General features: G+C 42.3%; 1 protein-coding gene across 5 annotated transcripts in view; it reads left to right on the top strand.

Moving 5' to 3' along the window:
* The window catches only part of tmem94 (transmembrane protein 94), a 58,919-nt gene that overhangs the window by 10,586 nt on the left and 24,772 nt on the right, over positions 1-23,561 (top strand). For 4 of the 5 annotated variants that reach the window (XR_004896324.1, XM_035997348.1, XM_031323864.2 and 1 more), the window contains 12 exons: positions 4,178-4,297; positions 7,732-7,859; positions 10,131-10,267; positions 12,710-12,915; positions 14,846-14,997; positions 16,582-16,684; positions 16,805-16,891; positions 17,210-17,326; positions 17,964-18,020; positions 19,878-19,982; positions 22,913-23,086; positions 23,213-23,428. Coding sequence is in view for 4 of the 5 variants with exons in the window: in XM_035997348.1 (XP_035853241.1) it covers positions 4,178-4,297; positions 7,732-7,859; positions 10,131-10,267; positions 12,710-12,915; positions 14,846-14,997; positions 16,582-16,684; positions 16,805-16,891; positions 17,210-17,326; positions 17,964-18,020; positions 19,878-19,982; positions 22,913-23,086; positions 23,213-23,428 (1,602 nt within the window). In the remaining variant the exon portion in view is untranslated. The remainder of the gene's footprint in view (positions 1-4,177; positions 4,298-7,731; positions 7,860-10,130; positions 10,268-12,709; positions 12,916-14,845; positions 14,998-16,581; positions 16,685-16,804; positions 16,892-17,209; positions 17,327-17,963; positions 18,021-19,877; positions 19,983-22,912; positions 23,087-23,212; positions 23,429-23,561) is intronic. The other variant, XM_035997349.1, reaches the window with a different exon arrangement.

Raw genomic sequence — 23,561 nt, 5'->3', positions numbered from 1 at the left:
AAAGAGCAGATACAGACAACACACACACACACACACACACACACACACACACACACACACACACACACCATTGTAGTAAGTGCGAGTTAAGTTCATTTGTACACCACATTTAAACAGCTTAAGATGACCAAGTGCTATAAAAGAACTTTAAAATGAAATTAAAAAGTACAACACACACAAATATATTTGTCAAATGATGAAAATTAATGGGCCAAAAAAGGCGAGTGAATAAAAACGTGTCTTTAGTCCTGCTTTACTCCTGTTATTAACGAGCTAACGCTAGCTTGTCATGCTTGTCAAGCTGGATAACGAGTAAACACCACACCAGCACCAGAAGAGAGACGTTACGTTCCTCACTTCAAAACGGAACAAAAGTAGGATTCTGTGACTTTACCCTGCTGTTGAACTCCCTTCCTCCTCATCAAGGACTCCAACATGTTTACGTTTTAGGTGCTGAATCATCACCGTGGTGCACCCGTGCCATGCCGTGTCGCTTTTGCTTATCTTGCAATTAACATGTTTTCGATTTATTTAGTGTGAAATGCTCCCACACCTTGGATGACTTAGTCGTACTGATTTCTCTGCCTCCGCCATGTGTTTCAGAACAACGTTACGGGTCTCTCCGGTCTCTCTCCGTATTTCCTCTACCCCCGCTCTGCTCTTTTTTCTTTTCTTTCGCTCCGCGCCGCTCGGCACTCAACTCAATTGCTTTTATCTCCGCGACTGAGTGGCGTGTCGCGCGACACAACGAGTCGATAATGAAATTCGTTGCCAACTTTTTTAATAATCGAATTTTATCGATTTTATCAATTCGTTGTTTCAGCCCTAAACGTATCCCGGGAGAGCTTGATTAGGCATGTCACTAATGCGGAAATCAATTGCTGTCTAATATTGGGAACCCTTTCGACAGACCTGGGGGGGGTGGGGAGGGGAATACTTATTTTTGTAACAATCAAGTATCAAAAACTGAGGAGGACACGCTGTTGGATGCTGTCCTACTCTCCTACTCTTTCTTTAATGCCTAACAAATCTATCTCTTTCTCTCCCTCACCCTGTCTTTCACTGGCTGAAGCCTGAAAATATTGTAAACAAATTAATAACATAACTAATTCCACTGGTCGGACTGTTGAACTCTGTTTCAGACTGATACCTCCGGTTCAGGCTGGTCCTCATCCTTAATACGGGCCTTTTTCAGTCGCGGAAAATACTTTTCAATAGGCTACTCATCTGGATTGAAGCAGCAAACATTCAGTGTAAGAGTAAAAAAATGACATAACATTATTTATAATAAGTTTATTTGATTCACAGCTGCTACATATAGTGTTTTGACCTCGACAACCCAACTGCATTTTACCGCAAACTTGCGACTAGTTAACTTTTTAAAGCAGGCACAATCGCTTGTTTGCTAAGAGTCGGGTCGGGACTCAACATTAACACACTGACAACATTATATTCAGAGTGATTGTGTAAAGGTGTTCACGAGATACCAACCTTTCGTGAACTTGTGAATTTCGCCAGCCGTCTTCTCTCGTTTTCATGGAGACAGACGCTGTGTGCACGCAGGGGAGGGGCTGTGTGTGTGTGACAGAGAGACGGAGGAGAGCAGGGAAAGGAAATGCAGCTGAACAAATACGCTGTGTGTTTTTAAATAGCGTTAAAAAAAAAATAAAAATAACGAAATGCAATATGTGGCGACCGGTGTTGATTGTATGGCGCACCGCCACAAATTAGTCTATGTGTGGGAAACACTGCAGCTACGGAAAAGAAACCTGAAACCTCCAGGGCAGAGCTAAATGTCACTTCAGAGAGCGAAAACACACTGTCATCTTAGCTGCCAGCCACTGCTAGTTACAAGCTAACAAACACCATAAACAAAATAGAGAACGCAATTTCTGAAGGTATTGCGGTGTGAATGCTGAATGCTGAAAAAGCTGATGCTACACTGAATTGCTCGCTTAAATGTGTAAGAAGCAGCTGAAGAATCTCAATCAGCTGTGTTGAACAGAGAGAACATGAGAGAACATGCTTGATTTACTGCCGATAAAACCAGTGTATCTGTAGGTTAAACTATAAAAAAATGGGTTAAATTCAGTTCGCTCAAAAAAGCAAACATAGCTCAAAAATATCAAACGGTCTTAGAATTGATTGATTGATTGCGTGCTGTAGGCAGTGATGGTAGTTATGAGATGAGTCGGTATGTGATGTACACCTACATGTCACAGTATTGTGCTGCAGGATGCTGTTTAATTACTTTTCAGTCAGCACCATCAGTCCTGTAGCAAACAACGTCAGTGTAGCATTTCAGCGGTTTGAACCGGCCCGTTTCAGAGCCACTCAAATCAGCTGATGGTGACACTGTGACTCAGCTGGTCGAGTCTCAGGTTTGGTTTTAGAACGTAAGGGACGTCACCTGTTTCAACAGCCAATAGAGAAGTCAGCTGGTAAAGTCAGCTACAATAAAATGATCCATAATCCATTTTATTTTTATGTTACAAACAGCTGGTCGAAATGGCAGAGTTTCAGACAGAGCCTCAAAGACTGGCCGAAAGCACGGTAACGTTATATGGTCAGCGTTAGAACAAAGCAGTGAATCTGAGAAATAAAACCTGTTTTTGCTGATTCATCACTAGAAATACAACTGTACCAATCATCTCAATATCACTAACGTTATCCACATTCATATTTAGATGCAACAAATGATACATCCAGCTACAAAAAAGCCTAAAAGTCGGAAGTTAGGACGGAAGTACAAAGAGTCGTTGCTATGGAGATAATACACCGTCTTGCCTCGTCTCATTGGTGTGAACTGGCAGGTTCCAGAACGCAGCAGACCGACGCGTTGCAAGCAGTTGCAAGTTTACACTCGTCTCGTCACGACTCTTTGGTCTGAACTGGGCTTAAAACAAATGAAAGGAAATCATTTCCAACATTCTTTTATTGAACTAAATACAGGAGCCAGAACTAAAAAAAGAATGACAGTTACATTTTAAAGTGCAGTTCTCAACTGATATTTCCTTTAAACTAACACAAGAAATCCGAGTGTCTTTTGCGATATGTCGCAGCCTTTCGCAGTGTGTTTATTGTGCCAGTTGATTAGGGGTGTAAGAAAAAATCGATACACTTGAGTATCGCGATATTTTATTTTGCAATACTGTATCGATTTTCAAAAACGCAATATTGATTTTTTTTTTTTTTTTTACGTTAAAAAATATTCATGTAAGACAGTGGTTGACGTTTATGTTGTGTTGAAACCCCCTACCGCTAGATGGCCATGCTGAGACGCACCACTAGTGTCCTTGCATAGCAGTGCCTGACTTTTTGCTAGAAGCTAACAACGTAGCTACGGCTGAACTTTGGCCTACTTTAGCATATAAATATTAGCTCATTAAGAACCTGTGAACCACAATCCCAAACTGACAGTTTGATTTTCTGTGTACTGAATTGTTTACCTAAGGTAAACTTCTTTGACTTTTATGCACATTGTGTCTTTTTTTAAATATTAGTTTTTTTTAAATTATGCTTTAAAAAAATCCCAATATATCGCCTTACGCACAGTATCGAAATATATTGCAATATATCGAATCGTGACCCATGTATTCTGATACGTATCGTATCGCCAGATTCTTGCCAATACACAGCCCTACAGTTGATATCGCGATGACATGATAAAAATTGTGCAGCCCTGTTATCTATCCATTTGATGCTGTTTATCTACATCCACGTTGCGTTGAATTAAAAACTATTGTTACATACTGCTGGGATGGAGGGATTGCATGTGATATAATAATGAATAATTGTGGGTCCTATCATCATTACTGGTTTTCCACCATACTTTCATACAGCGGAACAGGTGTTAAATTGCATTCAAAGTGGTATTAATATGTGGTCTTAATAACCCTGCAGAATCCTTGAATACAGACACAGCGCTCACCCATGTTATGCAAGGACAGCTTGTGTCAGTGGCCCAGCTCATAGAACAATGCTGTTAAAATCAAATTTTTTTTTAATTAAAAATGAGTGAAAGAAGTAATCTAATATTAAGTCTTCAAATCATGATGATTTTATTTAGCAAAGTACATGGCATTATCTTGTCAGCCAAATTGTCTATGACTCTTTTTTTGTGTGAGGTCAGCCAAGGCTCTGAAAGGGTTGTTGGTGTGTGTGTGTGTGTTTGTAGGAAGAGGATGCTGGGACTCTGGGCCTGTCGACAGGCCAGGCTCTTTTCAAACTCCGGGACCAGCTCAGCAGCCTGCTGGAGCAGCACCAAAGGGCTGCGCGCAGACCTGCCTCTGCACAGGTACACATTCGGGCTGCTCGTTTTATGGAAAAAAAATCATCATCACAATCATTTTGGACCACATTGAAATCCTGATTCTTGAACACGATTACTCGTTGACTTTTGGAAAGATGTTGCATTTATTAAACTTGAAAAACAGTTAAAACAAGTCAACAGTGAAAACAACTTGAACTGTGAAGTTTCATACTTTTCCTGTTGAACTTTTTGAATTCCCCTTAAAATAAATAATAATAAATAAAAAATATATTCAAACGTTGGCCCGAGTGAGTTTAGCCTTCGGGACGGGCGAAAGTGTGCTTGTCATTCAGAACACACGACAAACTAAGAGTTTTAATTGCAAAACTGAATGTGCAAAATAATAGTTTTTCTTGACTACATTGTTTTTGTGATCGAGCCGAAATCGCGATCAAAATTTGATCAATTGCACAGCCCTAGTACACATACTTCTGTATACACATTCATATCAGTGGTCTTCAATTAGGTACAGTTACTCCCTAAACTAAATCCTTACCTTGATCTTAAACTAATATTTATTATTATTAAACCTAAACCCAAATTAGCAAAGTGAGGAATGGCAAAATAAGAGTTTTGTCATCATGGCCTACTTGTGAGGATGTTTGCTCCTCATGAGTGTAAAAACACAAGACATACAGAAAGCTATGTGCTCCACATGGCCTTGATCCCATCCACTAATAGCAACACAGTTCCTTGGTCATTATTTAAAGCCCTCCTCCACTCCAAAATGTGATTTTCTTATGTTTATGTCCCCTAAATTGTCTGAACTTTACTATACTGAATTGTAGCTGTGAAAAGTTTGTCACTAGAGAGGTGTTTTCACATCCATCCATCCATCCATCTTCGTCCGCTTATCCGGTATCGGGTCGCGGGGGTAGCAGCTCCAGCAGGGGACCCCAAACTTCCCTTTCCCGAGCCACATTAACCAGCTCCGACTGGGGGATCCCGAGGCGTTCCCATGCCAGGTTGGAGATATAATCCCTCCACCTAGTCCTGGGTCTTCCCCGAGGCCTCCTCCCAGCTGGACGTGCCTGCTCTACTCCGAGCTCCTCACGGATGACTGAGCTTCTCACCCTATCTCTAAGGGAGACGCCAGCCACCCTCCTGAGGAAACCCATTTCGGCTGCTTGTACCCTGGATCTCGTTCTTTCGGTCATGACCCAGCCTTCATGACCATAGGTGAGGGTTGGAACGAAAACTGACCGGTAGATTGAGAGCTTTGCCTTCTGGCTCAGCTCTCTTTTCGTCACAACAGTGCGATAAATTGAATGTAATACCGCACCCGCTGCGCCGATTCTCCGACCAATCTCCCGCTCCATTGTCCCCTCACTCGCGAACAAGACCCCAAGGTACTTGAACTCCTTCACTTGGGGTAAGGACTCATTCCCTACCTGGAGAAGGCACTCCATCGGTTTCCTGCTGAGAACCATGGCCTCCAATTTAGAGGTGCTGATCCTCATCCCAGCCGCTTCACACTCGGCTGCGAACCGATCCAGTGATTGCTGAAGGTCACAGGCCGACGATGCCATCAGGACCACATCATCCGCAAAAAGCAGCGATGAGATCCCCAGCTCACCAAACTGCAACCCCTCTCCACCCCGACTACGCCTCGATATCCTGTCCATAAATACTACAAACAGGATTGGTGACAAAGCGTAGCCCTGGCGGAGGCCAACCCTCACCTGAAACGAGTCCGACTTACTGCCGAGAACCCGGACACAGCTCTCGATTTGGTCGTATAGAGATTGGATGGCCCTGAGAAGGGACCCCCTCACCCCATACTCCCGCAGCACCTCCCACAGTATCTCCCGGGGGACCCGGTCATACGCCTTCTCCAGATCCACAAAGCACATGTAGACCGGTTGGGCATACACCCAGGCTCCCTCCAGGATCCTTGCGAGAGTAAAGATCTGGTCCGTTGTTCCACGACCAGGACAGTTTTCACATTCCTCTTCTAAAGGTGGACATGTCTGTGCGCTTCTCTGAAATCTGAGATTCAAACATATCCGGGCCGAGCTTGATGAGGTACGTCACCAATCCATAAACCAATCGCTGTCTAATACTTAAAAGCCAGCAGAGAAACCTGAATCCTCCAGCGCAGAGCGGACTCTCAGCCACTGCCAGTTACAAGCTTCAGCTAAAAAATAACAACATAAAAGATGCTTACTACACTTACAATTCTGATACTGTTGTGCAATTTTAATGCACAACAGACTCCTCATCTGAGTCTGGGTCTGACGGCGGGGTTGAGACGCCCAAACTATGGTTGCAGAACGTGAGCTCGTGGACCTGAGCAAGCGGGCTGACCGAGCAGGCGGCCATGTTGCAGGGCACCGCAACACTGCTATTCAGCCGCCCACTGTCTGAACCCAGCATGAGAGTCAAGGCTGAATCTTTACAACTAGTCATCTAGATGCACGCTGCTCTTTTAACGGACAACCTGAGGTAGATGCTAGAATGTAGTAAGAGATTCAACCACGCACAAGCACGATGGGCGGGGCGAGGCCAGATCCAGAATTTCTCAATGAGGGAGAAAGGGTAGATATGCTTCCAGCCACTTTTCAGACTTTTATTTTACTTCTTATTTCGCTAAACCATGTTTAAAGGAACACGCCGACTTATTGGGACTCCCCCAGAGTTAGATAAGTCCATACATACCCTTCTCATCTCCGTGCGTGTTGTAACTCTGTCTGACGCAACCACCGCTAGCCTAGCTTAGCACAGATCCTGGAGGTAACAGGTTCCAACTAGCCTACCACTCCCAATAAATGACAAAATAACGCCAACATTTTCCTATTTACATGTTGTGATTTGTATAGTCACAGCGTGTACAAATAACAAGGTCACAGAAAGACGAAGCAGCTGCTACTTGGGTGGAGTGATTTTCTGGGCTTCTCAGGTGCTGCGAGCAAATCACTCCGCCCAAGTAGCAGAAGTAGCAGTGCTTCTCCTTCTGAGAATATAGTTCCCAGTATGTATATGGTTACAAGATGGCTGTGTCTCATGTGACCTTGTTATTTGTACACGCTGTGACTATACAAATCACAACATGTAAATAGGAAAATGTTGGCGTTATTTTGTCACTTATTGGGAGCAGTAGGCTAGATGGAGCTGGTTACCTCCAGGATCTGTGCTAAGCTAGGCTAGCGGTGGGTGCATCAGACAGAGTTACAACACGCACGGAGATGAGAAGGGTATGTATGGACTTATCTAACTCTGGGGGATACGGTGAATAACACAAAGTCTCAATAAGTCTGCGTGTTACTTTAAGAATATATTGATCATAACAGAGTAGTTTTACATACTTTAAAATGTGTCTGAAATGAGTCTTTAAATATATCTGTCACATGTTAAAAGGCTTACATAACACACTGCATATTGTTTTGCTTATGCCTTGTTGATTTGTCATGTTTTTATAGGAACAGTGGGTGAATAGCTTTCTTTACCATGGCAACCGTCACTCCTGTCTCCATTGGCCAGGAGCTGCCCTCACTCTACTGGTGGTGCTGGGACTCTTTTGTTGCCATGGCAGCCAGCCAAAGGGCAGGTAGGTGCCCCTTTTTAGCTGAAGCGTCCTGTTCTGGAACATCTATGATGATGATGTACGCGCAGCATCAATAAAAATGTTTGTACAGTCATTTATTATTTTGGTTAGGAAAATCATATGCTTAGGCAATTATTAGAATGTTGAGAAGGCCTTGCCCTGTCTACAGTTTCCCCACTACCATCGTGTCTGAGGCTACATTATCCAACAGTCACATTCTTTTCAGAGGACACTAGACGAAATCTGAAAATCTTGAAATTCTTGAAATGCAAATGTAAAGGAGAATTCCGGTCGATTTCAACACGTAGCTCTGTTGTTTGTAAATTTGGAGTGCTGTCAGTAGAGAGAGAAATGAAAACAATCGGTGCTGCCTACACCGTGTTATCCTCCTGTTAGTGTTAGCAAGTTTTAAACTTGTTTTTAGCCTCTTAACATGTTCAAAATGTCATTAAAAGTGCCTACCCATGTGAAGTGATTCCTTCTGAGTGAACACAGTGAATCTGACTGCAGTAGATGTGAAAGAAATGCATAAAAGTTGTGTTATTTCAGCTCTGTTTAGTTCTGGTGTTAAGACGGCAGTTAAGAGTGCTTAGGGACCGTCTACAAACTACAACACAGAAAAGAGATACAACAAAAATATGTAGGCTATTTAATGATTAAATAAGGTAGTGTCTCCAAACTTACCTCAATTATAACTTGTCTCCTGCTAGTTGTACTACAGCACTTACTTTTAAAAAATAAGCATATGCCTATTTTTGAAAATATGTTTGCTCTTTTCAGTGTTGTAGTTTGTAGACGGTCCCGAAGCACTCCTTGCAGTATCAACACCGGAACTAAACAGAGCTGAATTAGCAGAACTTTTATGCATTCCTTTCACATCTACTGCAGTCAGATTCACTGTGTTCACTCGGAAAGAATCACTTCACATGGGTAGGCACTTTTAATGTCATTTTGAACATGTTAAGAGGCTAAAATCAAGTTTAAAACTTGCCCTGTTTCAGGCTGTTGGGTGCTAATGCTAGCAGGAGGATAACACGGTGTAGGCAGCACCGATTGTTTTCGTTTTTCTCGCTACTGACGACACTCCAAATTTACAAACAACAGAGCTACGTGTTGGAATCGACCGGAATTTTCCTTTAAATTCTGATGTCAAATTAGGGATGTCAACAGAACCACAGAGATTATTTTCGACCGAATACGCACGTCAGTCTATAGGTTAATTGGCATAGTCGTCAGTCGGAGATAATTGGTTCTAGGCGAATCTTGGGGAGTGGCTAACCCCTTCGCTTGAATGTACGTGGCAAGCAAGACACAGGAACTCGGCCTGGTTCTTGAGGAGTTGTAGCATTTATTTACCGACAAATAGGCTAAACTGTACACACGCTACTGTTGCTACTTGTGTAACACATTTGAGTTCAAAACGCATTTTTAAAAGTATTTTTTTTAATATACTGGAAATATATACAGGAAACTCAACAAATTTAACTTATTTTTTGCAAAAAAGTAAAAGTACATGTTGAACATGTTCAAGATGAACACAAGTGAGAAACTGTAATGAATCACCAGCTACACAAACACCAGCTGTCTTTGTTCTCGCTGTGTGCCAGGCCATCTTACACTTGCCTGGACTGTTCTCCTTTCTGTCTAATACCATTTGATTAAATATGTGTATTAACTGACCAATTAAACACTGATTTGGTTTTAAAATTGGATATACGTATTTGCTATAAGTGTACAGGGTTTCCCCCAAAAAAGCCCCGTCTCAAGTATCGACGACGGTCCGGCTCAGGCCAGTCACAAGACTGATGGCAAGCCTAATAGTGTCTGTGTTCATAACAGGATCATGGATGGAATCGCGAAATTGAGAAAGCTATATGACAGATATCATATGGCCCTACATAAAGTCTGTGCTAAAAGCTACCTGGAGATTTGAAAATATGACTATGTCTAAGTTTTCAACCAAGCTGCCCCATTGGCACTGTAGTTTAAAAATACATAAAAAAATAATTTCCAGTGGCTTAGGCCTGGTGGGCCACCAGGCTTGCAATACACTGGGGGAAACCCTGGTGTAGAAGTTATGATTTCTCAGAGGGAATCAATTAAAATTTTTATTGTAATATTTGGTGTAACTTCACATTTACTGTTTTTAATTATCAGTACAAGATAATTTAGAAATGTGTCTCTGGGTGTGCTGGACCTGTTGAAGACTGAATGCTTGCATTTCTTTTTAATTTGTCACATATGTGTCTGCTGATCTCCTTTGCACCTCCACAGTTCTGGTATAGAGCTGGTGAACGCTGCAGCCCTCCTCCTTCTCCTGCTGCTGAACGTGCTGCTGGTCGGACGCCAGGAGCGGCTGAAGAGGTGTGAGATGGTTCGGCGTCTCAAGGGCATCATCACACAGCTGAGCGGTGAGTTGGGCTCATTGAGCGGGTCCTACTAGCGCCGGTATTAATTCATTATATTGAACCTGTCACTGGCTCAGTGTGTCATGCCAACGTGTGTCAGGAAGCCACCATCATTCCTATTCCCAAGAAAACAAGACCAGCCTGCCTGAATGACTACTCAGTGGCACTCACCTCTGTACTGTTGAAATGCTATGAACGACTGGTCAAGGATTACATCTGCTCCTCACTACCCAGCACAGTGAGTGGACCCATCAAAGGAAGCAGCATAGCACACATCCTCCACACCACCCTATCCCACCAGGAAGAAAGCTGTGAGATTGCTGCTCAGTGATTACAGTTCAGTGTTTAACACCATAGTTCTCTCCAAGCTCGTCCCAAAGCTCAAGGACCTGGGATTAAACACCTCACTGTGGATCCTTGACTTCCTGACAGGCAGACCCCCAGGTGGTGAGGGTGGGTGGACCCACCTCTTCCCTAACACCGGAGCACAACAGGGCTGTGTTCCGAGTCCCCCGCTGTACTCCCTGTACACACACGCGACTGTGTAATCACTTTCGACTCCAACAGCATCATCAAGTTTGCTGATGACAGAGCTGTGGTAGGCCTGATCACAGACAACAATGAAAAGGCCTACCCGAAAGGAGTACCAAACACCTCAAGGCCCTCAAGACCTCAAGGCCCTGCAAAGAGTGGTTTGTTGAACTGTACATTCAATAGGCGATGCCCTACCCTGCCTAAAGGACAAAAAAAGGCTAGGAGAATCATTTAAGATCCAAACCACCCAGGTAACAGCCTTTTCTCCCTGTTGAGGTCGGGAAGAAGGTACTGTGTACACCAGGCCAGCACTGAGAGGCTCAGGATGAGCTTCTACCCTCAGTCCTAAATGAAGACACTGCCTAAGACAACCCCCGCCTCCCTCATCATACACATATATTTATTATATAACTGTTTTTAATAATTAGATTTGTAATAGCGGTAGATTTGTAATACCGCACCGTTGTGACGAAAAGAGAGCTGAGCCAGAAGGCAAAGCTCTCGATCTACTGTTCAGTTTTCGTTCCTACCCTCACCTATGGTCATGAAGGCTGGGTCATAACCGAAAGAACGAGATCCAGGGTACAAGCGGCCGAAATGGGTTTCCTCAGGAGGGTGGCTGGTGTCTCCCTTAGAGATAGGGTGAGAAGCTCAGTCATCCGTGAGGAGCTCGGAGTAGAGCCGCTGCTCAAAATTATGAATTAATTAGTTGATTGACCATCACTGGAAACATAGACAATTTATGGCATTTGATAGATAGACAGACACACACACACACACACACACACACACACACACACACACACACACACACACACACACACACACACACAAGCAAGACACAGGAACTCGGCTTGGTTGGCATATATATATATATATATATATATATATATATATATATATATATATATATATATATATATATATATATATATATACAGAATTCGTCCCCAAGGGGTAATTCAAGGGCCCAGTAGCTTAAAGACATCACACACACAACGTACACATACATCATAAACAGATTGATAAAATAACAAATCCACATGAATAATATGGACAAGAAAAGATACTAAATAAAAACTCCATAATGAATGTATTAAAGGATGTATACGCATGAGAGGCTTGCAGTGGCAGGGCAGAGACTGACCCTGTGATTCAGTATGCATGGTAAGGTGCTCTATGAGCGTGTGTGCCATGGTGGTAGTGCAAATAAGTCCAATTTGTACTTCCTGTACAAGATAATCCCTTTTTATCTCTATTTTTTCAACTTCTTCGTGGCGACATCCACAATGAAATTTGTTGCAACATTGCTTGCTAGCCTGTTGTTTGTTAGTCGGATTGTCAAATTCAGCACCATGGGTCCACAGTACTTTGTGCAATGGGGCTAATCTTCCTGTGAATATACGCAACCGTTGGCTAACAAACAAACTAATTCTGCTGTTGTTTCTATTCCAGTTCTCATTTGGGCTGGGAATTGTCCCACAATTAATGATACCAGTATCAATACGGCTACTTTGATTCTGATGCTGATGCTAGTGTTACAAGCCAGTGAACCATGGAGCAGCATGAACAAATAATAAATTCCAGCCACCAGCATCCTCACTCAATACAAATTTCAGTCTTTAGTACTGATTGGTTTGGCAGTGTGACAATACTAGACTGTGGGATGCTGTATCTAAAGCACCACTGATAATTAAGAGATGATGCATCTCACTACAGTATTGTACATTTCCAAAATGACACTGATCAGTTCAAGGAGGGCTCTGCAGTTTTTCATAAAACATATTTCTTACTGACATTTATAGGTCATAATTACATGACATTCGCTGTCCCTATATTCATACTTGTCATCCTCCCCTCTTCTCATCCTCTTTTTAATTGCATCCTCACTTTCTTTGCCTGTTACTCCAGACTATCTATCAGGGTGTGTGGCTGACGTGCAGTGGTCTCCATCTATGTACCCTGATCTGTACACACCCTCGTCCACATCATGGTCCCTGCACTGGACCTACCGTGACTCCCAGTTGGTTAACCTGCCTGTCAGTCTGCTGGTGGAGGGAGACATCATCGCTCTGAGACCTGGCCAAGAGGCGTTTGCATCCCTCAGAGGCATTAAGGTTAGTCTGTGTGTACACACACATACATGTGCCAGGGTTTCCCCCAGAAAATTTGTTTAGCCCGGTGGCAAGTGTCCTTTTTTTTTTTCCAACGAGGGCCCGGCTGGGGCCAGTCACAGCCTGATGGCAGTATTAATGTAGATCCCAGTAGTTTCTGTGATCGCTGAATCATGGACGGAATCGCGAAATTGAGCATTTAAAAAAGCCATTAGACAGATTCCACAGGGCCCTACATAAAAAGATTAGAAAATATGACTACATCTAAGTTTTCAACCGAGCAGCCCCACTGTAACTGTAAAAACGTCTTAAAAAATAATTCCCAGTTGCTTAGGCCTGGTGGGGGGGCAACTTAGGCCCGGTGGCCCACCCAGCTTCGAAAACACTGGGGGAAACCCTGTGTACTGTATGTGCACATGTGTTTTGAGATGCAGAGGAAGTATAATTTTGGTACACAAGGAAAATGTACATAATGGTTTGTATTGGATTAACTGAATTTGATTCCACTACAGCTTAGGGAATACGCTATACCAGGAACTTAGTAGTCGATGCCAACACCAGTGAAATTCCACGCTTCTCGATTCCCAATTCGACACCATGGTAAAAAAAACAAAAACAGTAAATCCCATGTACTCTACTATAATGTCTACATGTATATCAGCAAAGGATTACAAGATTAACACTTGTGTCATGCCACTCTGGCTCAACTGTCTGTCACTATTTTGGCGTGGAGTGGTTTGAGGGGAGTTGGGAAAGAAGGATGGTGGGATTTATATGTAATCTGGAGAAAACGTCAGTTGAGTGCCCAAAATTTCTTTAAAAATCCCAATAATTATGTCGATACACAAGCTCCCCCCTCTCACCCAACGTTAGGACACCTCTGGTCATATTGTGTACGTTGAAATGTGCTTGAACACTGATATTCAACAGCAACAACCTTTTTTTGAATACACCTAATTCAACTTTCTCATTCATTTAAAATTCACTTTAGGATGTTCTTTATTCGGAAATGTATACTGGCATGACCCTTTTATTAGACTGAGTTGAATTTTGATTTATGAAATATTAATCCTAGAAAACAAAAACCTAAAAACCCCTATTGTTCTGTACAATGTTTTATAAATGTATCTTTTGGGAAATAACAAAGGACAAAGTTATCAGTTATTTGTCCTAGATATTCTTTTGTAATTTATATCAAGGTACTAAATACCAGAACTGCTATTGGTACAGAAAGCCAATATTTAGTTATCGACAACACAAACGCATGCACACACTCACAATCTTGTGTTGTTCTACACCTGACGTCACAGCTTCTAACAGCTTCACGCTAGCAGGCAGAAAACATGCTGTCCTCGGCCCTGCTAGCACGTACATGCATTAATACTCACTGCTGAGGTAAATAGTTGATAATAAGAATAGTTACACATGAGACAGTTGTTTCAAAATAAAATCCCACTGAGCCAGAATCAGTTAAGGTTTATTTGTCACAAGATGATCCATATCATCCTTACAGATCTCTATACAAGTGCCATTTGCAATGCTAAACATCATTGACCATTGTCTATGCCACTTTAACCAAGTTATGTTAATATGAAGCAGAATGTGGTGTTTGCTGTGTAGCCTCATTGTATGGGATAAAGCAGAACACATTAGCTTAGTTTGCCACATTTTTCTCTGGCTCTTTAAAGCTTATAAAATGGATGAGAAGTGTGTTTTCTCCTGTTTAATAACTGATTTATGAAAGAAATCTGGCTACCTGTATCTTTTAGAATTGACTTTAATATTCTTTCACTTGTTTACAAAGCGTCAAATAACCTCGCTCATCCATACATCAGTGATTTTGACCGTGAGGAGATATTCACTGATATTGACAAAAAGTGTATTGGATTAACATCCCTTACTTTACCTTTTTAATCTACTCTTCTCTCCTCAGGATGATGAGCACATTGTGTTGGAGCCAGGAGATTTATTCCCCCCTTTCTCCCCTCCTCCTTCCCCACTGGCCAATGAGAAGAGAGGACCCCAGAGCCCCCAGCAGCACCGTCTCTTCAGAGTGGTACGGACTCCAGTACTGGACATAGTCAGGTAGGGAACCTGCCCACAGTGGGCCTGGTGGTTGAGAAATGGATTGTGTGGCTTACCTGGGTGTGTTATCGATGAGAGGCAAATTCATTTTGAAAATGCGCCCCCTATGAATTTCCGTCTTAAGCAATTGCCTCTACCAGTGGGGCTGTTGAGAGGTTCTAGGAGGTCCCCAGCAAAAAAGGGGAATACTTTTTTTTTTTTTTTTTTCTCACTATAATTCCATCCATAAATAACACAATGACAGAATGTATGACTATTTTGGTAATGGGTTTCATACACTTACTGTAATAAAACATCTAAAAACAAAAATCCTATCAGATGAGGGAGCCTGGGACAAAATCTAATCAAATGGGGATCCGTGGTCTTAATTTGTGTCAGTTTAGGGTTCCTTGACATGAAAAAGTTTGGGAACCGCTGGCCTTTGTCACCTATTCCACAGACTACAACTACCTTACATAATTTAAATCAGGAGAGACTTTATTAGAATGAAAAATGTGTATTACATTGTGCAAAATAAAGTGAACTGTGAAGAGTCTGGAGATTAGACCCAATAGTGCCGTGGTATATTTAGGGGTGTAGAGATGATATGATTAGGAGGAGGGTTGCATCGGTTCATAGTGAAAAGACAACTGACAGCAGCAGAGGATAACAGATTTAAAGTGCTCATAGTATGCTCATTTTCAGGTTCATAATTGTATTTAGAGGTTATATCAGAATAGGTTTACATGGTTTTATTTTCAAAAAACACCATCTTTTTGTTGTACTGCACATTGCTGCAGCTCCTCTTTTCACCCTGTGTGTTGAGCTCTCTGTTTTAGCTACAGAGTGAGACATATCACTTCTGTTCCATCTTTGTTGGGAGTTGCACATGCACAGTAAGCAACTGCTAGCTAGTCAGTTGCAGAGTATGAGGGCGTGCCATGCTAGCAGCTAGGTGAGCATTATAACGTGTGTTACAAAGTGACCACGTTTGTCTCTGAAGTAAAGGCTGGACTACAATAGAGCTGTTTGGAGCAGTTTGTGAACAGTGTTTTCTGTTGGAGATGACAACACAATAAAGGAAAGTGAAAAAGCATAATATGAGCACTTTAAAATTTGACAGAGAAGGTATGATAGGCTTAGGGAGAATCTGCTTGGTTAAACTAAGAGTGAATGTCCATAAGTCAGCTGATGGAGTAGAAGCCGGACAGCGAGAGACAGAGAGATTGTGAATGAATGAGAGCGTAAAGAGTCTTCCTGACTGAACTTTGGCTCAGCTTCATTAAAGTTTGTTTTACATGTGGTTAACACACAGGGTTTACAAAGATAACACAGCAAAGGCTCTATATTATCTATATTTCCTATATACAGACATCCATTCTCAGACCAGAGAGAGTATATTGATGCGTAGTTTTCTTACTCTTTTTTTCTTAGAGAATGCTACATAGTTAGATGAAAAGAAAACATCTCTAGTTTAAAATAAAATAAAGCTCTAGTTATTTGACTAGAGTTGAGGCACTAAATAGCAACACCTAGACGTTATCAGCTCCTTACGAGGATGGTAGAAAATAATGTTTTTGTGCCGTGTCTTCTTTTTTTCAACAGGAACAGTTTGGAGTTGGCGTTGGCTCGACCAATCACAGTGCTAGATAATGAGAGGTTTACAGTGCAGTCGGTTATCGCCAAGCTGGTCTGTCCAGTCGTTCTGGTGAGCAGTTAACATGGAGTTTCTAAATTGTCTCTGCAATGTATTTCTCTACTTAAAACGGACCAGATGTAATGTGTGCCACCTTTGCCGCTCTGGTATCTTAATAATCTTTCCTCTTAGGTGGCATTCCTGCTAGTGAACACTATCCGCTATTTTTGTGATGCTCCCAGCCTCACCCCCGCCTGCTTCAATTTCTTTCAACTTCAGGTACAATTCAAAACTATGTGTAGCTAAACAAGGAGTGTATACAGTATTTTGCCATCACGTTTCCTGGGTTGGCATTAGTAATGTGATATTTGAATTATAATCAGCTGTGGAACACACACACACACACACACACACACACACACACACACACACACACACACACACACACACACACACACACACACACACACACAATTCTTAACGTTAATGGTAATAAACCTACTGAGTGACACATTTTGCACAGTGGTTCAAAAGGGATCATTACATGAAAAGGAGATGACTGGACAGAGATGTAATTGTGTGAAATTGTATTTGCAGTTGATGGGTGTTTTGCCCATCTTGCCCTTGCTCTTCCCTGTTATGTGGGTGCTGTTGAATGCCTTCGGAGAGGCCAGGGTCCTCGCGGAGTTCAGCCGCGCATCACCAGCTGGTTTGGTGAGGGACACACACACACACACACACACACACACACACACACACACACACACACACACACACACACACACACACACACACACACACAAATGGCGGAAAAGACAGCTCTAGTTACTAACATGGAGGATTGTGTTCTATGTTTTAACAAATTACTGCAGACACACACACTGTAGGTTAGACTGATATGTGACATCTGATATTTGATATTGATACTGATATTTTAAGGTCAATACCAACAGTAGAGTACTCCCATCTGTGATATGCTACTAAACAGTGTGATAAAGAATTGCATGTTAAACATTACCATTATAAATGTTACACAGGTATAACATCTAGAAATACTATAGTCAGTCAGTGGTCAACCATCGCCAGTAGTTTTTACAGCGTTTTTGTGCTAATTTCCCTTTTAGTGAGACAAAAGAACAGAATATTTGTTGTCAGAACTTAATGTTTACTGACTACACTTGATGCTGTTTCATATGTTTTTCCATGCTGGCTATTGGCACCTTCCATTCAAAAATAACAATAGAGATCCTGAAACCCATATGAGTCTAACTGTAACACACACAAACACACACAGAGGAGACACAGCGAAGGCCTCCCTCTGTGTTTTAACTAGACTCTTCTCTTGCTCCAGCTTGCTAAGTTCTCTGAGGACACTCTAAGCAGCTACACCGAAGTGGTTTCCTCCAAGGTATAACCTCTCACTGTCTCGCTCTCCCCTCCTCCGCTCGCTTGGCTCTCCCACCTGAACCCGCCTGTCTTCACTCGCTTGCTGTGTTCGCCCTTTGCAACTCCCTCTTTGGAACTCCCGTATACAGCCCTCGCTACCCTCCCACCTCCACCCTCTCACCCTCAATCTCCATTACATCTTTGATTTCTTTGCCATGGAAATCTTCATGGACATCTTCTGATCAGACCACCGCTCTGATTTTCCATGTATATTCTTTTTTTTTGCTTTAATACGATCCCTTTGCTTTGTTTTTTTTATTCATCTCGCACAACTTCATCTGTGGATTATCTGTCAACATGTCTTGACCGAGCACCTCTGGATGTAAGTTTACACTCCGATGTCTCCAGTCATCTTTGACATGTTATCTCGACAGTCAATCCTGTCTCTTTAAGATCATTTTCTCACCTCATGGATACCACTTCTAATCCCACGACCTCTCACAGTCCCTGACCAAACCTAATCATTGTCCTCCATCGTTGCCGGGCTTAGTGCTCAAAGGAAAAGTCATCAGTAGATTACCACCGATCTGTCTTTATGAAAACATTAGTGCTTTGTCTCTTGCTTTGGCATTGCTCCAAATGAATACAGAGCAAGTGTTAGATATAGGGAAGATGATCTGGGATGGACTTTTACTTGAATCTGTGCCTGATCTTCCACCTCTGCTTGTCTGCCTGCACTGCATGTCTGGAAATCAGCCCCAATATGGCCCTGTGGTGGTAGGGTTTCCTCTCCTAGTTTTCCTTCCTTATCTCCTTTGGTATTTATCTATTTTTGGCTTGGTCACAGCATCAAATGTTGATTGAAATCTGTATTTAGCAGATCAATTCGTGATAGTCACTCATCATACTGCTGTGCATTGTCCCTGCTGTACACTCCGACTGGACTGAGCCAATCATATCCAACATGTTCCTCATTGATGCCTGTTGCAATACTCCCAACAATGGTAGTAGTGTGCAACATTTGTGTTGGGTTGGTTAATTTATGTTGGTTATTTGTAACATTATTTCGAGTCCCTTCATGGGAATTACAAAGTTGGATGACTGAGGAAAGTGGTATTGCTGTGTGATTTTAAATTGATAATTTTAGCTGGTTAAAAAATACCTTTTTGGCCTCATGTATGTACAGGATGCAACTGAATACAAATATATACGGTAGACATTTTTAGTATCAAACTAACCAAAGTGATTGTTGTCTGTATGTCCGTGTTTACTGGGCAAACAGGAACTGTTGGATACAGATACTAGCTCTGTGTTAGACCCCTAATGTACATGTTTCCTTGGTTTACCAGCCCTCGGCCAAAGATTCGAAAAGTTCATTTTGGATGCTGCCTGATGATAAACAGAGGAGGCAATGAAGGGCAAGCTGAGATTGTTTTCAGTTTGTCCCTCGCTGAAGCGGTCGCCATGGATTTCCAAAAGAAAGAAAGAAAAGAAAGAAAGAAAAGAATCAAAATCTGCATGGATTATTTCGGCCCACTCACACAATGCTGCAGCTTGCACTAGCACCACTCCCCTCCTCGCCTTGTGCCTCTAGCATTGTAGTATAGAATCCTTGTCTCTCTCTACAGCCCAATCACAGAGCTTGTTTTTATAGCTGGTTTGGGGATTTTAGGCTGAGCTCAATCTACTTTCTTGTTTGCTTTTTAAATGTCTATTTTAATAACTGAATCACTATATTTATGACTTAAATATTACTTTTGAATTTTATTTTCATAATTTCTATGTATCGACACACATTTCTGTCTTCTAGTATGTAATAGAAAGCAATCCTCTAACTTAATTTGTGTGTGTGTGTGTCTGTGTGTGTTTATTTGTGCAGGAGTTGCTGCGTTGTGTGTGGAGACACCTGGTTGGCGTCCTGAAGGGAGAGTCTCAGACACTCTGTTATACGTCCAGCCTTTTACACACTCTAGGATCTGTCACTGTGAGTATTATGGGGGAGATAGGGGACAGATATCTAATGGCAATTTTTAATTGTGAGTATTTCCCGTCACTTAAAATCCAGGTCCACGTTGACTGTGACATAATACATTAAAGAACATAAGCTTGTACCAAGTAAAAATGTTGTTTCCACATGAAGATGATCTGAAAATGATGCAGTTCCTTGTTAAGGTTTTTCCCCAAGCCAAGTATTATATTGTTTACCTTTTTAGCTGTGTCAGCTAACATTAGCTTCACAGAATGACAGACTTCCTTACAGACCCTCATTGTGCTGGTCCCCATTCAGTTGTATATAGCTATGCAGTTAGTTTGGGTTTTATTTCGCTAGGTGTTTAAATATCTGTCTCTGAGATTTCTGAACACCCAGCATCGTCTGTTTCCACAACGTCATCTGTTGAGTGTTTGATGTTTCTTTATCTGGGCTTTAGGACGCAACCGCTGTGAAACAGAGAATTCTATTTTTATTTCTCTCATTCACAGCTCCGTTCCTCTGTTTTCACTCTCTCTCTTTGCTCGCCCGCCTGCAGTTCAGTGTTGCGCTGGCTCGCAATCTCTCTCCTTCTCTGTCTTTTTAAAAAGAATCGGGAAGCCGACAAGTCTAAAATTACTTTTAATGTTGTCAAACAAAGAGAAATGTTCTTCCCTCGTCCAAAATATTAATAAATCGTCACTATTAACGAGTTTTATAAACGAAGCGATCTACGAGTTGAAGCAGCCATCCTGTGTGTGTTAGACCAATCTGTGGCAGTCATCCCTGTAAAACTCACCCCGAAGGTTCCTTTATTTTCAGAAAGTACTACCCTCTCAGAACCACTGGGGACTATTTGTGGTCTAAAAAGGCCCAGGAATATGTCCCCAGGACTAAATTTAGACCCTGGTCCCTGCGGTCTATACGGAAAGTGGTTCCTTCAGAAGGTTCCTTGTTTTGGGGGAAAGTTCCTGCGGTTGAAACATGGCTACAGTGAGCTGTTAAAGGTTAACTACCATTTATTTCAACCTGGACCCTATGTTCCTATGTTTTTGTGTCTAAGTGACTGATGGGAACAATGGGAATCTTTGACATTGGTCCAGTATTAAACAAGATCGCTGCCGTCGGCAGTCAGCGAAACAAGCTACAATTTAAGTTAATAGGGCAATTGTCCAGCTTGTATTTACCTTCCCAAATGTTTCTCGTTTTGCCGCTTACAGGCTCAGATTAATATTCTAAGTGTCTGAAAACATTATGCAGTCCTTCCAGAAAAATGCAGAGTTTTTTTGTGATTGTTAAGGGCAAAAATCCTTGATTATGCGGCACGTTTTCTTAAAAAATGTGATGGAATATGCATGATATTTATGCAATTTTATGCGTATTTGAAAAAATGTATATATATTGTAAATAAATATGCTCACTTTGGCTGATTATCCATGAATTATGTGATCGCATAATCGCGTTTTTCTGGAGGGACTGATTATGGAAAGGATTTCTAAGGAGGTCGACCTTTCTGTTAAAGAGTAAGACAGTTTTTTTTTTTAAACATACAAACATCTGCGAAATTGTGTTCTCTAAAGCCGCCAGACTCCATGTAAATAAAGAGTAATTTTAACATCGTAAAATACACTTCATTCAAAATCGACAGAAACTAAATAAAACTATGAAAACCGTTTTGGGTCGTCTTTCCACTTTTCCAACCATCACAACTCTAGTTTTGATTGAAGTAAACACACAGTTTACTGATTTACATGTGAAAATATGTTGACTCTATACACGCTAAAACTATTGCTTTTTTAAATGGAGTCTGGTGGGATTAGCGCTAGCGACTTCAGAGCTGTTTCTGGTTAACCAAAAAGGTCTTAAAGAGGTTTTAAAATGGCTGTGGGGATCCTTTCCATAATGTTTTCAGACACTAATAATAATAAAGATTGTTGCTCCCATCAGTCACTTACACACAAAAACAAAGGGAAAATATGGTCCAGGTTGACAAAAAACGAAATTACCCTTAAGGGCCCTGACACACCAACCCGATAATCGGCCGTCGGACAGTCTGGCGAGGTCAGTGGCTCGAGTCTGTTCGGTGTGTTCCGTGCCGTCCGTCGGAGGAGCTGTCGGCTTTTTTTTTTTTGGCCGACCTGACATGCTCAGTTTGAGACAGGGCAGTCGGGACTCACCCGGAAATGGCGAGCGGGTGAGCCTCTCAAAATCTGACGAAAATCTTTTAAACTGAGCTTTGTCAATCTGAAATGAAGACAGATTCAGCAACTGTATGGCCTATTTCTCACTTAAAATGTTCTCAGAAACACGGTTCGGTGAACTATTTTAGTACAATATGAGATCGTATTCTGAACGAGCCGCCATGACAGTCTGGCTGTGAATTTCCGGAGAAAAAAGACCCACGTGACGCGTTCGTCCAATCAGCTGCCGGTTTTCCTTTTCTGGGAAACAATACAGAGAAGCGCCGCCTGCTGCTATGGAGCCGTCTTATGTTACGTGCACGCGCCGAGTGTACGCTCAATTCGGCGTCGCCTCAGTGTGTTTTGAGGCATTTTTTTAGACCTCGGGGAGCCGACTGATCAGTCCGACCGCCTTTTCTGCCGACGGTCAGCCGTCTGGTTGGTGTGTAACAGCTCTTAAAGGGCTGCACACCTCCAACTCTTCAGCGAGCTAACCATCTTCTTTTACTGTGCCCTGCTGTTAACTGCTGTGTCCTATGTGGGGAAAACTACTCGCAGCATGAAATCAGACGGAGGATGCAATTATTTTTGACTGACTTCTAACAGTGTTTGGCTGCACTGGAAACAGATACACCAGCTGCTCCTCTGTTTCTTAAAGTAGCTGCTCAGTTACAAACGACAAACAATGAATATACCAACTATCTATGTACTTACATTAGAAACTATTTCATGCGTATAAGGTGTAAATCTTTTGTGTGTTTGTAGGTGCTGTGTTGTGTGGACAAGCAGGGTATCCTGTCATGGCCTAACCCCAGTCCAGAGACTGTGCTGTTCTTCAGTGGACGAGTGGAGCCACCTCACAACAGCCAGGATGATCTCCGAGACGACCTGTCTGTCAGCTCCTACTGCCGAATGGAGACAGATGACGACAGGGATGAGGTGTGTGTGTTTGTGTGTTTTCTTATACAGTGTAGCAGCCTGATGGTGTTATTTTTAGTCAAGAATCCTTTACCTGATAATGCACAGTATTGTATCCATCCCTGACTCCTCGTGACTGCTGCACAGGCCCAGGAGGCGGAGGCTCTGCTCTGTCTACCAGCAGAACCCCGTCTGGGGGACGGGCCGGAGCCCAGTGAGACGTCACATGACACTGCTCGCTCGTCTGACACATTGCGGCTGCGGCGCACCTGCCAACCTGCACACACTCGCACCAAACACCACTCGGGATCCAACGTGAGCTTCAGCCATGACGTTGAGGGGGGCGAGGATGACCAGGCCCAGGTAAAGACTGGAACTGAAACCTTATCAACTGTATGAAATAGTTATAAAAAAGTTAAAAGGAAAGCTTTATTTGACTTCACGATCTCTGCTGTGTTGGGATGTTGTTTTCTTTGTGTCATTTCTGTCCCATATG

This window comes from Sander lucioperca, chromosome 22, assembly GCF_008315115.2.
Source record: "Sander lucioperca isolate FBNREF2018 chromosome 22, SLUC_FBN_1.2, whole genome shotgun sequence".
Taxonomy (NCBI): Eukaryota; Metazoa; Chordata; class Actinopteri; order Perciformes; family Percidae; genus Sander; species Sander lucioperca.
This window is presented reverse-complemented; position numbering and strand designations above follow the sequence as displayed.